Raw genomic sequence first — 17,995 nt, 5'->3', positions numbered from 1 at the left:
ATGAAAAGTAGAGGGGGGGGAGCAAAGAGGGTGGAAACACAATAAATACCTGTCCCCAAAAGGAGAGAACAGAAACAGCTCGCTGGATTTTCACTGTGACTTAACAGTACAGAGTCACAGTGCACATCTGGGACGCAATGATATTTCAGGCAGTTAACCAGAGACAGATTAATCTGTCTCTGCTTACTGCTCGGATGGTCCAACTAACCTTCAGCTGAGGCTTATCTTGGCTGCATCAAATTCCACCCTGGATTCATAGAAACCTGTCCGAATAAAGTTTAAAAGTAGGAAGGGGCGAGTTTCCTTTTGGGATGACACAGTTTTGTGCTTCCCACAAGGTCCTGACTACTCCAAAAGAGAAAAATAGCAAATATGGCTGAGAAGCAGTGAGATGGGGAGGGAGGCAAGGGTAGGTTTCATCTAAGGCTGAAGAAGTGCTCCTCCTGTAACCATCCATGAGTTTGGAGCAGTCTTGGAAATCAGAGGCATGGAACTGAAGAAGAGCACTGAACAGCCTGAGCAGGTCCCAGTTATATGAAAGAGAATGTCTGAAAGACATTGGCTCTGGCACAAAGTGTGATCTCATTAAAGCCAGCTGGACATTATATGTTAATTAATTCAAGTACTCAGCCATTACAGACATATTATAAATTTCCTGCCTTATAGAGGCAGGGATATAACAAGGAGCCTTTGGCAAGTTAGAACTTGCCGTCAGATGACTACATACTCCTCATGAGGAAAGGTGGATCCACTTCTTAGAAAGCAAAAAAGTAAATTGAATGGTGGGAGGGTGGTTGCTGCAGACTGCCTCTTTTTACTGCACAGTGTTAATTAAAATCAAATAAGGGTTGACTTGCATTACACATGGTAGATGTTATGCTAAGTTCAATTCACAACAGTGGGCATGCTGTGGTGCAAGAGTGGACACCATCAACCATACTGCCACCCTTTATGCACATGTGCACTTCTGTGCCCCCATGATTCAGCCATGAAAATGGTGAGAAAGCACTGTATGCTGGAATACCCAAATTTCATCACATGAATGGCAGTGGCACGATGTATGAAAACCACAGGAAAATTACAGTACAAACACTCTTCTCGTTCTCCAGGTTAACAGGGTTGAAAACGGATTTTTTTCTGGAAGCAATTATCATGAAAATTAGCACTAAACTTCCACTAGATTCTGCTTGATTTCTAGGAGTGGCTTTTACATATCTATGAAAGATCACATGAAACACATAAATTATCAGGAAAGGAAATGTCATGAAAATGGAAACAAGTACTGTCTGAATACAGGCCGAGTCACACCAAAATTTATTATTTATTTTATGATTTTCATTCATCCATCACCTCTTAACCTGAGTTCTCTAGGTGATGCTATAGCTGGTGATGCTATAGCTGGGGTTCTCAGGGCAATGAACTACTTAAACAGACAAAAAGAAAGTAAAACATAAAATCAGACCAACCAGACAGATATAAACTAAAACATCCATCAAAACTAAAATTCAGAGAGTTAAAACACCTCATGAGGCACAACACACAACCATGATGATAACAGCAGACACTCTGTTGCCAGTAGCAGGCACTATGTGATGATACGAATGCTCCACATGCAAACACAAAACTCCTGCAGGAAGTAAAATATTGCATTCAGTGTTATTTGAATCTACGCGTTTTGCTCAGTAGCTGGCAGACACTGCCTAGCAGGAGTAAGCAAATAAATCACCAGGTCCCACTTCATAACAGTTTAACAATATTCTGTAAATATCTACTTCAAAAATATTTATACAGTAACCATTTAATCATACTCACTTTACCTTATCTACAGTTCTTCTCATCCATTACACACAGTGGCTCAAAGTGATTTAAGACTATTTTTACCAGTCTCTACAAATCATTCCTTGCAGTTTCAATAAAATAAAATATTCTGAATCGTAGCAGGGCAGTGATTAATTCTCACATTAAATTCTAAGTTATCCTGCCTCTGTTCATTGGGCCTCTCATGCAGTGTGATGAACTTACCTGAGCTGCTGGATTAGATCTTCACCTTCTTTGATTACATTGAGGGTTGCATCGAGGGTAGCTGTTTGCTGCTGCTGGAACTGCTTAATGAGTTCTTGAACAGCATCCACTGAGTCAGCACAAACATCTTCCAAGAGCTCCTTCTGCAGGTCTTCCATCCATGTCCACAGCTGTAAAGGAGGAAAGGAACACAAATGGAAGGACATGGAGTGGGGAGGGGGAGGGGGAGGGAAAAGCGGGAGGGAAGTGGGGGAAGAAAATGGAAGAGATTGAGTTTTAACCCTTTAATCCTCTAAAGCCAGCTTAATTAAGCCAGCTTAAGTATTAATCAGAGTACTACAAAGCACACCATGTCAGATGCTAAAGGACACTGAAAATTACATGTATTGAACAACCAATATATTAGATGAAGTAATCTGAAATCTCATATTAAAATGAATGCACAGTATGAGCACATATGAAATGGGCTATAATTTACTGCCTTTTTATCAAGAAGATAACCAAAATGTTAAAATACTGGTAGGTATATAATACCCCACCCACCTGTATGAATACTAGATTCCAGTTCTCATATAGACTGTGAGCATATCATATTCTGATATGTATGGTATATTAAGGTGTAATGAAGGAAAGCAGATGCCAAAATCTTTGTGGTTAACTTTCAGCTATTTTCTGTTTCCTTTGTGCAGAAGCTTAGCTTATGATCAATCTTCTAAATATTGACACCATAAAATAATAAATTCACTCCTCTGATTTCACAAGCAGGATATATGTCTCATTAACATATCTTACCTGAATGTGATACACATTATATGATCAACCTATGAAGGAGAATGTTACTCCTTCAATCAGAGCTGGCTTGCCTATGCTTAGGGGGTGAAGCACCTGCTTCAGGCAGTGCTGTGCCCACCCCACCGCAGCAGAACTTGGAGGAGCACCCAAGTTCCTGCAGAGTTTGGCAAGAGCATTGGGATGCAATGAGCAAGGCCAACCTTTTCCCTCATTATAGGTAAAGGGACCCCTAACCATTAGGTCCAGTCGTGGCCGACTCTGGGGTTGCGGTGCTTATCTCGCTTTATTGGCTGAGGGAGCCAGCATACAGCTTCCGGTCATGTAGCCAGCATGACTAAGCAGCTTCTGGCGAACCAGAGCAGTGCACAGAAACACTGTTACCTTCCCGCTGGAGTGGTACCTATTTATCTACTTGCACTCTGATGTGCTTTCGAACTGCTATGTTGGTAGGAGCAGGGACTGAGCAACGGGAGCTTACCCCGCCACGGGGATTCGAACCACCGACCTTCTGATCGGCAAGTCCTAGGCTCTGTGGTTTAACCCACAGTGCCACCCACGTCCTTCTCTGCTTTTGAAAAACAACCTTCAGGACTTCATGCCGCATATACGTATGCATATAGCACTATTTGCCCCTTAGTCTTTTGTAATGCACTTCCCCAAAACCTACTGTGGCCAGTGTGGCAATCAGAAAACCATTTGGAAACTGCTGACCTAAAGAGTCTGTAACATTCTTTGTGGCCATGTCAGCCACGCTTTTGCCAAAGTCATTTTGAAACTTGCAGCATAAATCTGACGTGTGAAGATTCCTCCCCACGCCAAACATAATAAATGTATTGATTACAATTCTACCCTACTATCCCATTGCCCTTGAGGAAATTAAATAATGAAGTTTATTTTTCTCTCCAACAGAGTCCAGATTGATTCAATAATTCAAAGCTAACTATTTATTTGTCCAAATTGTTTAGTATACAGAAAGCTGTTCATCCTTATGATGAGGTATGTGAAAAATGATAGACAGCCCTTAACTCTCACAGCCTGCACAAAAACTACCTAAAACATATGGGACTGTTCTTTGAGGAAACAGTGCAAAAATTGTATCAAGAGAGACCTTATAAAGGTTCCCCTCAATATAAATAATTTCCACCTCAAATCAGATTGGCTATTCATTCAGGAGCTTTATTCTCTCTCTATTCATTCATTCATTCATTCTATTTTAGCCCTGCTTTTCAAGCAAGTATCACTTACAGAGTGGCTTGCCATAATTGAAAAGCACCATAAAGTTGCAAAATAAAATTTTAGTGATGCATCCCCCTTCCGTGGATGTACATACCTTCTGATTGTGGTTTCATATTTGCTGCTTTGATTATGCACTGTACTATTGGGTTTTAATATTTGTAATATTGTATTTGTCAGGGAACTGACATCAGAGCGAGAAGCAGAGGCAGGGCTCCAGAACGATGCTGGAGAGGGAACCAGCAAGGGGGAAGGAATTCAGCGTGACACCAATAGAGAGGAGAGGGAGATAGAGGAATCGGGGTCGGGGCTCCAAGACCCTTCAACCGAAATAAATGAAATATTCATGGTAAATGTAGGGGGAAATCCCACAGCTACTGATATTTCTTCCCACTGGTGTATGGGGTTGTACATATGGGATACTAACGTATAAATATGTGGTAAGAAACTTTAGAGATGTAGATTACACATCTGGCTATCATACAGTAGAATTAAGGACTCAATTTGTATACCACAGTGAAAAGCAGCACTGAAGTGATGGTGATACATTATAGAAGTCATGTTAGTCCTAGAATGGAGGAGGAGGAAAACAAGTTTGAGAAAAGAAAATGATAAATTCAGTGCAAAGACTAAGATTTGCTCTCAGCTAGTTATTTTCATGTGATATACATCTAAAGTACTACTACAGATGATGCAAGCTGAACTCTTACGCATTTGCAATATACTCAAACAAATCAGGTCAAGATAGCATCGGAATCTACATTAACAGTGTTTATTCCTAGTGCATGACCTTTTACAACAAGGATTTGCATATTATAAAACTATTAAACTGTACATCTTCATTGACTCAGAAGGTTTTAGTCCCCTGGTCTTCAGTTATGCCTGCAAAACCCCATTACAAATAATCTGTGCTGTTAATAAGATTAAAAATATTTCAGAAACAATTTCAATCAAAATGTGATTTTTGATCGATTCACAGGATTCCCATTCATGTCCCAAGCAAGCCACAAACAGTAGGCAAAAAACAAACCATGGTTACCACAAGCCGGGGTTTGGATATAATGACAAGGTAGATTCTAGTTCTAATCTTCTGACAGCATAGCAGCTGTAGGAACAGTGAGGGGAGTGAAATTCAAGCTTTGCATTGGTGTGTACCAGCTCAGTGTACAGCTACATTAAGCCATAGTTTATGTGTAATATGGGGACACATGACAACTTTTAGTAGGTAAAAGATACCCCAAATTTGTAAGTAAACAATTCAACAGTGATGAGTTGATTGGAATTATTATGTCATGAATGGAACCTAGTGTTTCAAGTCTAAAAAGCATTGAATCAAAGTAGATTACGGCATTCAGTCTATGTACAAAAAGAGCAAGTAGAACTAGGCATCACAGCACCTACTCAGTGGCTTTAAGTAAACTGAGGAGGCAGTAATAGTACTGCCTATTTAACACCGAGGGGCCTGGTAGCATATGGGATGAGGCTTAGTGCAGTCTTCTGGGCCACTTTAGACTTTGTCTTATCTATTCTGTGGCTTCCAGTGCATTCCTCTCCAGCACAAAGCCCTCCAGAGAGCCAAGGGAAGTATTTCTGTCTGCTATGTGCACAGATTTGGGTTAGGTTCTAAAAGACGGAAGACAGAAGAAGGGAGGTCAAGTACAGGAATCTCCAAAGCAACTATTTTGCATGATAAGTTGCTCAGAAAGAGGAACCAAGCCTAAGACAACAATTACCGTATATAAGGCTAGCCAGGCCCTTGTCTGCTTTGGCAATAAATCTGCTTCTGCTAGGCTGATGAGCTACCATTATCTGGGTAGCACTAACAGAATAAAAGACCACACAAATATCTCCTTCACAGCCACCCTACTGGCAAAGAAAATAAGGAGCCCGAGTCCTGCTGTCAGATTCTCTGATTCAAGCTTTCCAACACCTTGCAAAAGGATTCTGGACCTGCCCTGGAAACGGTTTCACTCTAGCCGACAGTTCTTGGGCAAAACAAGAATCCATCTTACAATGTAAGCTAATACATTCTTGAAATAAACAGATATCAACTCAAAGCTATTCATCATTAAAGTAAGGCCTCTTTTGATGTTTCTGTACAAGAATGATGTACAGAATTATAAGCACTTATAATCTGATGTTTCAGATTTTTTCATGCACCAAATTGATACAGCTAAATATAACCTCTACTCGAGGCAAATATGCTTAAGGCAGCTATGCTTGCATCAGTTAGCATGCCAAGGTCCCAAAAAATGTGTGTGATGGATTCAGAGTTCATCCATCCCATAATATTAAATTGTGCTACTGAGGAGTCAGATGCTCATGAACTGTAGCTTTAGAATGACTGACAAAAACATGTTCCTATCTAAAATAATATTCTAATTTCTATGTCATTATTAATCTGGAGGTAATTAAGAGCAGACATTGTCAAGGGCAAGCCAAATTCCATGCTTACTTTACAGAAATAAACTGGATGAAAGCAATCAGCATTAATATAAGCCCTCTTCAGAAAGTCTAATACTGTGTGGACACAGGGGGCAGGGGGCGGCTTCAGGGATGATCACCCTAGCTGCACCCCCTTATTGCCACTTCAGTTACCCTCTATGAGCTGAGGGGGGGGGGACTGCTGAAGTGAAGAGCATCCTGAACTTATTGAGACTTTCCATGCATTTTAGAACCCCTAAGTTCTAAAAGGTACAGAAGTTTGTCCTCCAACCCATGGAAGGCAATTGGCATGGAGACAGAGGGACAGAGCTAGTGCTCCTGTCCCCACAGCACAAACATGCCAATTTTAACACTGAATCAGTCTGCCTGAAGAGGGCAACAGTTACTGCTTATTTTTAAGCCGTGATAAGTTGACAACAGAATGTGTGCTTCTAAGAGTTCCAGCACCCTGCATTGAAAAGGAAGTGATTTATTAGACTGTCTGGAAGGAACCATGAAGTTCCCACTCTTTTTGCTGCTTTGAAACATTCCACAAATCCTTAGTCAAAGGATGTAATTTCTCCAGCATCTATGTATTTTCCTTCTGCTTTGTATTTTCATTAGCTAAACATGACACAGGACATAATCCTGATAGATCTCCAAGTGCTTTATGTGACTTCCTCACCACTGTCCTGGAATTTCAAAAGTAAATCATTTGTGACAATTCTAAACCATTCTGCAAAAACTTTTTAAAAGGTTAAACAAAACATCCTACCAAACCTCACTGAATCAACCAGTTTTTCTTATTTTGTACAAGCTTAGAATTTCAACTTTGTACTTGATAAAATAACACCGTCTTGATGCCTTTGCTGAAATAACACCATTTCTACAGCATCATCTCTACACCAAAGGCCTAAAGACCAGCTGACATAAAGGAAAGTAGATGTAAAAAACTATACACATCAATAAGGGTAGGATAGCTTATGCATAGAACACTGCACTATCCTTTGGGATAGCTTGCAAATGTTATGCTCTAGACAGGCTGAATTAAAATCATGAAACCTATGGGCAGTCCATATTAGTTGTACTCTTTTTGTACAATTTTCTCCCTTAACATGCTCAGTGCATTAATCTAAAAGTGTATGGCCTAGGAGTCTCAGATCACAAGGGTATGTCTCCCACCCTTTCCTCCTGCCCTCAAACATTTGAAACTTCCAAATGATATAAATTATACTCCCACATTATTCTTAGGTTCCTGTGACTGAAAACCAGCTCCTCACTCCCTTGAACAAGTTCCTTTTTCTGGACAACTTCCCCTACCCAAGAGAGATTAAAAACCTAACAGGTAAACACTAGCTAACCAGATGGTTAAGTTTTACCTTCCCAGTATCTTCCTTATCTCTCTGATCTACAAAGTAAAATCACCAGACAGTAAGCAGCACACTTCAGGAGAGACAAGACCCTGCCAGAGTAACAGTAAAGAAGAGCTGTACATTTCCAAATGGCAATTATGAGCCCACACATATTCCTCGGCAAACTATTTAATATTAAGCAATTTACAACAGACAAATCTTAAGTTCTGGGGTGCCTAAGAACTGTGGTGTATGGACAAGGTTAAGATCAATAAGGCCTTTAAGAACCACATTGTCAGAAAAGCAGTGTTTAATGTCTGGACAAAATATAAAGACTTATTGGAAAATAAAACTCCAAGGTGGCTATCACCTCTGGAAGCTAAGGCCCGAAAAAGACCCAATATGGAGGCCAAATGGCCAAAATATGGGGAAATACTAGAAAAAGATGGAGACAATTGGAAATTGCAGAGTTTGGAGAAAATGAAGGATAAAGTGCGAGACTGGTTACACTACGCTCAGATTAAAGAAGTTTTTAAAAATGACAAAAAGTTAGGGTTCCAGGTGGAGAAATCGAAATTGGAAACAGAATTGTTAGAACCTAAGACTAAGGTACTTTCAAGAATGTATAACTTGCTGTTAAAATGGAACACACAAGATGAAATGGTTAAATCGGCTATGATAAAGTGGGCACAGGATATTGGGTATAATATTATGTTTGAGGACTGGGAAAGGTTGTGGACCACTGGGTTGAACTTCACTGCATGTAATGCTTTGAAGGAAAATGTAATGAAAATGATATATAGATGGTACATGACCCCAGTTAAACTTGCCAAAATATACCATTTGTCTGATAACAAATGCTGGAAGTGTAAAGGGAATGAAGGAACATTCTTTCACCTCTGGTGGACGTGCCCTAGAGTGAAGGCCTTCTGGGAAATGATATATAATGAGTTGAAAAAGGTATTTAAGTATACTTTCCCTAAGAAACCAGAGGCCTTCCTCCTGGGTATTGTCGGCCAGAGGGTGATAGAGAAGGACAGAACTTTTTTCCTGTATGCAACAACGGCAGCAAGGATACTCATTGCTAAGCATTGGAAAACCCAAGATCTACCCACACTGGAAGAATGGCAGATGCAACTGATAGACTATATGGAATTGGCAGAGATGACCGGCAGAATTCGAGACCTGGGAGAGGAGAGGGTTGAAGAAGACTGGAAGAAATTCAGGATTTATTTACAAAAACACTGTAATTTGGTTGAATGTTAAGAAGGATGCCAGATCATAAACAATTGAGCACCACTAAATTAGACGTAATCTGGATGACAAATGAGATTGAGGAAAATATAAATTTTTTATTGGAGAATTATTAGACTAAATTAAATGAATAAGACTTAAGAATGTAAATAAGTTGATAAATTGCTGGGAAAAGTTTTGCAATGATGCAAGTGGGAGCGGGAGACGTGAGGGAGTCCAAAGAAGCTTTGACAATACGTTATGATATATGTTATATTGTTTATTATTTTTGCATTTTTGTATTCAAAAAATCTTAATTTTTTTTTTAAAAAAAAATAAGAACTGTGGTGTATGTGTGCATACACAACCATTACTGCATCATGTGATAAGAAGTTAGGGGCTAGCTGAATATGTGGGTAGACCCAACCAAACCAATAAAGAGATACTTGATTCATAAAAGGAATGCACATTGTCTTCCATGTCCCATCCATAGCTAAAAGTGCTTCATACCATTCAAGATGCTGAAGAGAAAGACCCATGCAGTGCAGACCATTTCCTTTACACTAGCTTATCTGTGACCAAATACGTTTGTTTGCTCAGGCTTCCCTAACTCTGCAGCAGCTTATTACAAATTACTTGTTTGTAGTACATAATTCAGCTAATACTGGCAAAGCCTTCAGCTCCTGCGGGTGCCTTTATGGATCAAGAGTGCTGTGGCACACAGATGCTACAGTGCATGAAAAAACAATGATTCAGATTAATCCTTTCTCCTCACAGAATAAAACTTATCTTCCAAAGGCACACATTGCTGAATAGCCTTTGGTCGAAAGGGGAAAAATGTGAAGTATGCTTTAATTGCACCCTCAGGGGCCTCCAATTTCAACGCCCTGTCCCCTCTGTCTCCTGCTCGAGTGTCTTATCTTTGCACATTTTTCACTTGAACTAAAACAGCATTTAGTCTCGTTCTGAGCAAGCAACTGAAAAACACATGGGAACATGCATTTTAGGCCCATTTTAAATAGTATGAAAGTATAACCATCTCTGATCATAATCTGAATTCTTAGTTAGAAACTTACTAGAAATAGTAAAACAGATGCTTCATTATACAGTGGTGCCCCACAAGATGAACACTTCGCAAGACGGAAAACCCGCTAGACGAAAGGGTTTTCTGTTTTGGAGGCGCTTCGCAAAACGAATTTCCCTATGGGCTTGCTTCGCAAGACAAAAATGTCTTGCGAGTTCCTGCGGGGTTTTTTCCCTCCCCCCCCCCTTTCCAAAGCCCTAAGCCGCTTATCATCTGATCTGCTAAAAGCCGCTAAACCGCTAATAGCGCTAATCCGCTAAGCTGTCAATGGGCTTGCTTCGCAAGACGAAAAAACCGCTATAGGAAGAGCCTCACGGAATGGATTAATTTCGTCTTGCGAGGCACCACTTTAATGAAATTCCTCAAGAAACACTTCTACACAGTTATGCCTATGATTATAACTGATATTCTTTTAAAAAGAGCTCAGACCAAATGCAATTAGTATAAATTGTACATTATTACTATTTAATTATTATGAACTTGGTCACCTTCCTCTCCTCTCATGAGACTGCTGTAAATTTGCTTTAAAAACACTTTATCACTTCTGTGTTTTTAATGTTGTACACTGCCCTGGGCTCTTTTGATAAAGGGTGTTATATAAACTGAATTAACAACAACAACAACAACAACAACAACAACAACACTTTTTCTTGGATTTACATTAAACAAATGAAAGGAGAGAAAATATGGCATTTTTGCAAGATATACAAGTTGTCAATGTTTTCTGAGTTTTCATGCTGTACATTTCACATTCAGTCTATTATGGCTTAAGCAACTTAAAACTTTCTTGAGTGTTACAGGCTTTGCAACATCAGTCAAATATCAGCAGTCACTTGTGTGATGGCAAAATTCTGTGCTCCCCTGTCTCTTGCCTTCTGTTCTAAGTCATTGTTGCGGCGCCCCCTGCAGCACCCTCTTCGCTCAGTGCCCAGTGCGGGCAATCTGGTCGTGCTCCCCTAAATGCAGCTCTGATCACACTGTCAGCATCTTACCTCTTTGGTATGAGTGTGGAAGGATACAGACATGTCCAAAAGAAGCTTCCTCTGCTCCACTCTTCTGACAAAGTCCTGAATCCGCACTTCCAGATGCCGTGCTGCCTTGTAGATCTCTTCAGGGTCACACTCTCCGGTTTGAGCCAACTGCTCTGCTGCTTCCAGTAGCTTGTCTGCATTAGTATAGGTATTCTACCAGGAAACAGAGCAAGAAACAAAGTGCAAGTCACACATATGTGGCAACTGAAGCTCTAGCATGAGTATTTACACTTCCAAAACGCAGGAACAGAAACCAGCATCTTAAAATGACAACAGTTATTCCAAGTGATGCTCTCTGCAAGAGGAGCTAGCAAAAACCCACACAGAGTAATCTCCAAATAGGCATGAAATAGTTTCTCATTTGAAACGCATAACCTCTCCAGAGCTAGCTTGTTTGACAGATTAAAAAGGCTCAGCATTCACTTATTTCCATGATCCCTGGAATCTTTCAAATATGACGTAGGGTAAAAAGCAGTTCAGATAGTTAACTACTTCGGAAGCAGACACGGTCTCCCAGGAGATATTTCACAATGCATTTGTTTAACTAGGAGCACTGATGGCTAGCATGTTGCAACATGTAAATGTAGTGAACTGGAAACATTACTTCTTTAAAAAATGTGTCCACTCCCTTATTTTTGTATTTTGTCAAAAGCAATCAATCTGTGAGATTCTGGCCTAATTTACAAACATATCTATTGGACTCATGAAAATCAACAGTATTTAACAACTCCCTTACCTGAGTGTGTGGATTATTTCTGATTAAGCTGCCTCAGTGCACTCACAGGGGCTCTGACATCCATGTGGAGCTACACACAAAGAAGAGACACCTCTACAACGTGGCTAGGGAACATGTGGCCCTCCAGATACTGCTGGACTCTAACTCCCATCAGCCCCTGTCAACATTGCCAATGGTCAGGGGTTATGGAAGCTGAAGTCCAGAAACTTCAGCTTCCATAAGCCACAAGTTCCCCACCACTGCTCTATAATGTCAGGGGAGCTCAAAATGCAAGTTCCTACTGTGTCGTAGAGTATTACCTGATGCTGAACAAAATAAGGCAGTCCACATAAACAAAGCTCTCTGTGGAATTCAAAATATTTAAAATTACTTATTTAAAAGTAATTTAATATTTTAAAATACTTATTTTGCATTTCTTTTAAAAAATACCAACAAATTATTTGGCTTGCTATTTTTTAACCTGCTCCACTGTCAAATGTGTGGCAGGGTAGGCATAAGACATCATTTCTCAGTCATGACTCTCAGAATTCAGAACAGCTTTCCTACTTTTTTATACATAAATATTTTATTTAATAGATTAGACCATTTTTAAGGCAAAAATGCCTGTCAAAGTTGTTTACAGTTGTATATAATATAAATCCATAAAATCCAATAATAAAATCACTAATGGTTGCACCCAGGGAAGTAATTCCTTTTGAACAAGTACTTTCAATTCTGCAATGGAACCTCCCTTCCCTCTTCTATCTCACATGCCCCACACCCATGTCTCCCATCAGCTCTGGAGGGTAAGGGGAACACCCAGAACAGTTTTGGAAGGGACACAGTGTGGGGAGCAAAAGTTGAAGCTCTTTTGCAAGTGGGATAACTTTGTTGGATAAAACCCTAAATATTTAAAATACTGATTTTTATCAAGATGGACCAGTATATCCGACCAGTATATCATATAGTAAAAGAAAAGTAAATTCAGCTAGTTTAAGAACAATGTCCAATTTACAGATGTTAATTAGCCCCAAAAGGCCATTGTAACATAATACGTTTTTAAGGTGGTTTGCCTAAGGCTTTGTCACCCAGTGGAGCTTTGTTGCATGCTCTTAAAATAATTTTAAACTGCTGCCACTTTTCAAAGATGCTAGTAATATTAGGCACCAGGCAAAAAGGTTTCTCTATAATCAGCTTTTGGCTGATTAAACATTCTATGGCCTTTTAAATGTGCTTGCGTAGGAAGGGCTTATTGGTTTGTTTTTGTTTCATTCTCTATTTTGTGTTCTCATTTTGTATTATTAGGTTGTGAACTGCCCTGTGATCTTTCGAAGAAGGGTGGTATACAAATTTAATAAATCACCAACATGTTTTAGTTTACAATTTATTTTATTGTATTTGACAATATTTATGAAGTGATGGTTTTTGTAAGTTGCCTTGAATATATTTTTTATGGAAAGATGGAGTATAAATACCAGAAATAAACAAATATCTTAAATAGCTTTATCTTGCTTTGAACCAACTCAAGCTAAGGCAAAACCAGTTTTCCATTTCAATTAGCTTAATAACTTCTCTGTGATAAGCAATAAATAATAATCTTTTAAAACTGATAAAATATGCCATCTCAAAAACTGGAAAACTTCCTACAGACTGCAAAATGGCACGCTTACAAATGTACACACATGTAATTATTTTATGTGTGAAAGAACAAGAGGGCATAAATTGGTTTATTCACTACTAAGAAAAAGAAATGGCAAATACTATTTTTCAAAAGGTCACAGGAAGAAAAGCCACCACGGGCTAAAAAGTCAGTGGCATTTATTTGACTGAACAGATTACCATGTCAATTAATATGTTTCATGTTTTTTATTCATTAGCAATTGATGCTTATCACACAGGGTAAAAAAAGAGAGAGAGTTTCTTTTCAATAAGTGGAAATTGAGCACCAAAGATAAAGGAAGAAGTCTAAGTCCTGCTAGATCACTGTGTAGTAGGTTGAAACAGAGATTGTACCGCCACTTTCCATATGAACCTACCCGGACCCTGAGATCATCTTCTGAGGCCCTCTGTCATGTGCCTCCTCCTCAAGAGGTCCAGATCGTAGCAACACAAGAACGGGCCTTCTCTGCAGTGGCTCCCCATCTGTGGAATACTCTCCAGGGAAGTTCTGGTACCTTGATTATACACCTTTAGGCGCCAGGCAAAAACATTCCTTTTTAACCAGGTCTTTGGCTGATTTAATTGACATCCTATGCCCTTTTAAAATGCAGTAGTTTTTGTTTTGTTTTTGGAGGGGTGCTATTGGGTTGTTGTTTTTATTTTTATTATGTATTTTGTGGTTTTATATTTTTATTTTATTCTGTGAACTGCCCTGAGACCTCCGAATATAGGGCGGTATATAAATTCAATTATTATTATTAATAATAGTTTGATGAGGTATAATCTCAGTCCCCAGCTATGTTTGTTTTCAAGCCAGACAAGGCCAGGACACTGTATCAAGTCAAACAACTACATAGTAACATGGTAGGGCTTAGTCTCTCATCCCTCCAGTGACAAGGAAAGAGCAGTCATTGAACCAGGTGACAAAAAGGCAAGAGGCTTCAACCCACCATATTTCAGTAGAGTGACTCAGTAACTACAATCTCTGTTCCAACCTACTTGCACCTGGTCCATTATTCAAAGCCAAGCAAAGCTGGAAGTGTATGTTTTACCAATCAGAAGTGTTCTTTCATATATTTTAAAATACATTTTAAAAAATGATTACCAAATAATTACCAAATACAAAGTGTTGTCTTCCAAGACAAATATATATACAAATGCTACCCTTACTCAATCAGGCTGGTAGTGCTTCAAGCCAAACATGGATAAATATCTATCCCAAGAAAGAGGAAAGGAGTAAGACTTCTTGCCCAATAAAGTTGACATGTATTTTCTTGGTAAACAACAAAATCCAAGACAGTCTTTTGTAACAGCTAGGAATCCCAGGAATTCCTTAGAAGAGCTTGAACATGTCCTTGAAAAATAAGTCAGAAGTTGTCTGCAGTGTCTATAAGATTCTACAGCCTTCCAGTTGGAGCTGCTTTTTCACTGATATATCTGACAGCCCAGTTGTAATGTCTGAAGGTCTGCAAACCACCTGAGCAGATCTTTCCACTCTGCCCCCCTTCCTTTGTTATAAAAAATAATTGAGCAATGGACCATGATTAAGCTTCTCATCAAAGGAGCCTTTCCAAGCATGAATGAGCTCCCCACCTCTGCATCCCTTCACACCTTCTGGAGAGGGAATGATATACTGACTTTCTGGCAGAGCATTTGCCTTTCCCCTTCCATTCTGGAAGGCTCAGGGAGCCTTGAGGGCAGCCTCTTATCATTTTTCAATGAGGGAGGAGCATAGGATAAAGGTAATGTGTAAGAAAAGACACAGGAAAGCAGTGAGGATGGGGTTACATTGTGCACATCTGGTGGGTGTTCTTCTCTGCTATACTCATCTTATGCATATCAGTCTGTGAAATTAGATGAAAGAGCATGCAGATGTTAACTGAAAGAATGTGATTCAGTTTGTCACAGAATGTACTATGTACTGCTAATGGATGCAAAGTGTGTGGGAATTAGTTAACAGGAGGAGGGCCAATTACGGACTTGTCCTTTTTATCAACAAACCAAAAGTAACACAAGTCCCCCCCCACCCCCCCACCCCAACAAGAATGTGTTTTGTTGTTGATGCTGACACTAATCAAAGTAGAATTTGTGTATAAGGACTACAGGAAGAAAAAAATCAGTTCAGAATGAAAAATAATAAGAAAGTGCTTCATAAAGGCATTGCATGGTTGTCATTTTTGCTAAATTAAAGTGGAATGATTTGTGAAATGCATGTGTACAACTGGGAGTAGGGATTTCAGTTTCCTATTTTATATTTAAACGTGCTTTTTGAGAAACAAGGAAGCTGCCTTATACTGGGTCAGAACATTGGTCCATCTAGCTCAGCACTGCCTTCACTGACTGGCTGGGATTTCAGACAGGGATGTCTCCCAGAATTACCTGAAGATTCTGGGGACTGAGTCTGGGACCTTCTACAGGCAAAGCAGAGGCTCTATCACTGAGCTAATACACCTGTGACCATTTTCATGGCATAGTCTTCACGTATGCCTCATTACATTATTTCTGAAATGTAAGGAAAGGGTCAAACTGCACTTTCTTGAATTTGTACAGTCTTCAATTCCCTTATTAAGAACAACTGAAAGGCTCTGCCCATATCATCAGCACATGTCAAATTTCATTTCGTTTTAATTTTTTAGTGCCTCATAGGTTTAGTAAAATCTTGTTGCATTTCCTGTTCAAGCTTGTGTCTTCCTCTCTGAATTGCATGCACAGGGTTTAAAGAATTTTAATTAATAAATGCTGGATTTGTGCAAATACCATCATGCATCCATCCATCCATCCAATGTGTAATTAATTTCATGCATTATGGGGGGAAAGGGAGAAAGGTGGTATTAAGAAATGAGCTGGCTTCTGGAAGTATGAAGTAGATAGCTTTTAACCTCTTCTAGCAAGAAAATTAACAAGCTGTCTAGACAAGGATGGAAATGTCTGAAGGGAATACTGCACTTTTCTAGCAGATACCTGTTACTATTCAAACAATGCTTTCCTAAGTTGGTTTTAAAATGAGGCCACTGGGTCAGACTTTTGACATCTAGATGCAGGGACAGTGCCATCTGCAGGACCAAAAATGCAAATTCTAATCACCATCCCTTATCCACTTTGCAACAGCATTATTTTTCTGATAAAGAGGTACACAATTTATTTATATTTCCAATCCTTAATAGACATATTATTATTAATAATGAGATTTGTATGCAACCCTTCAACTGAATATGACATCATGGTTCATAACAAACATACAAAATGAGAATACAAAATGCATAACAAACAAAACAAAAAAACCAAACAATAATTGCCTCCCACAAACACACTTAAAAGGCCATAGATTGTTTAATCAGCCAAAGGTCTGGTTATAGAGAAACGTTTTTGCCTAGCACCTGAAGATTTATAATGAAGGCACCAGGCAAGTCTCCCTGGGGAGAGCATTTCACAAACGGAGCCACCAAAGAAAAGGCCCATTCTTGTGTTGCCGCCTTCCGGACCTCTCATTGAGGGCGTACATGAAGAAGAGCCTCAGGGCCAGAGTTGGTTCATAGGGGGAGAGGCACTCCTTGAGGCATTGAGGTCCTGAGCTGTTTAAGGCTTTATAGGTCAAGAAGAGCACTTTGAATCGGGCCTGGAAACCAAATTGCCCTGCCTCATTGAGCAATCTGGCCACCAAATTCCAGTTGACGTTTCTGAACTATATTAAGAGGCAGCCTTCTGAAGGTAACCAGAACATAGACAACAGAAGTTAATCTATCCTTGTTCAGACAGTAGCACAGCTGAGCCACTAGGTGATGGAAGGCACTTCATGCCACCAAGGCCACTTGAGCCACAAGCAACAGCAAAGGATCCAGGAATACCCTTAAGCTACGTACTCACTCATTCAGAGGGAGTGCAACCCCATCAAGTGCAGGCAGCCTCCAATCCATCCAGTCTAGTCTATACTTGTGAAGCAATCCATGACATGGGAGCATGGAAGCAGATTGAGAATATATGGGTAAAAATTGTAGGGGAGGGAAACAACAGTGACCTTACTGTGGCTGTCTACTATAGACCTCTAAGCCAGATTGAGGACTTGAATGATATTACCAAACATTCAAAAAGGAGAGCTATAGTAGTCATGGGAGACTTCAACTACCCTGATGTCTGTTGGAACTCAAGCTCTGCCAAGAATGTAAGGTCCAACAAACTCAATTGCCTTGCTGACAATTTCATTTCTCACAAGGTAGAAGATGCATTTTTTCTTTTCATGGAAGGAGCCCATGGTCATGTGGCTCCCATATTATACTAGTCATGCAAACTAATTGCTTGTGTGCCCAGGTTTTTTGAGATGCAAATAAGCCACAACAAGTCATCAGAATGAACTCATAAATCTAATGCAACAGCAGAGGGGGCGGGGAGGAAATATCAGGGGCACTACAAATGCAATGAGGAGTTGGAGAGACATCCTTAAGGATCAGATTTA

The 17,995-nt window shown here is 39.7% G+C and overlaps 1 protein-coding gene across 15 annotated transcripts in view; it reads right to left on the bottom strand.

Moving 5' to 3' along the window:
- The window catches only part of KALRN (kalirin RhoGEF kinase), a 492,818-nt gene that overhangs the window by 175,255 nt on the left and 299,568 nt on the right, over positions 1-17,995 (bottom strand). For all 15 annotated transcript variants that reach the window (XM_079992485.1, XM_079992495.1, XM_079992497.1 and 12 more), the window contains 2 exons: positions 11,133-11,324; positions 2,023-2,192 (listed from right to left, as the gene is read on the bottom strand). In XM_079992485.1, coding sequence (XP_079848611.1) covers positions 2,023-2,192; positions 11,133-11,324 — 362 coding nt within the window. The remainder of the gene's footprint in view (positions 1-2,022; positions 2,193-11,132; positions 11,325-17,995) is intronic.

Source organism: Podarcis cretensis, assembly GCF_951804945.1.
Source record: "Podarcis cretensis genome assembly, chromosome: 1".
In the NCBI taxonomy this organism is placed as follows: Eukaryota; Metazoa; Chordata; class Lepidosauria; order Squamata; family Lacertidae; genus Podarcis; species Podarcis cretensis.
This window is presented reverse-complemented; position numbering and strand designations above follow the sequence as displayed.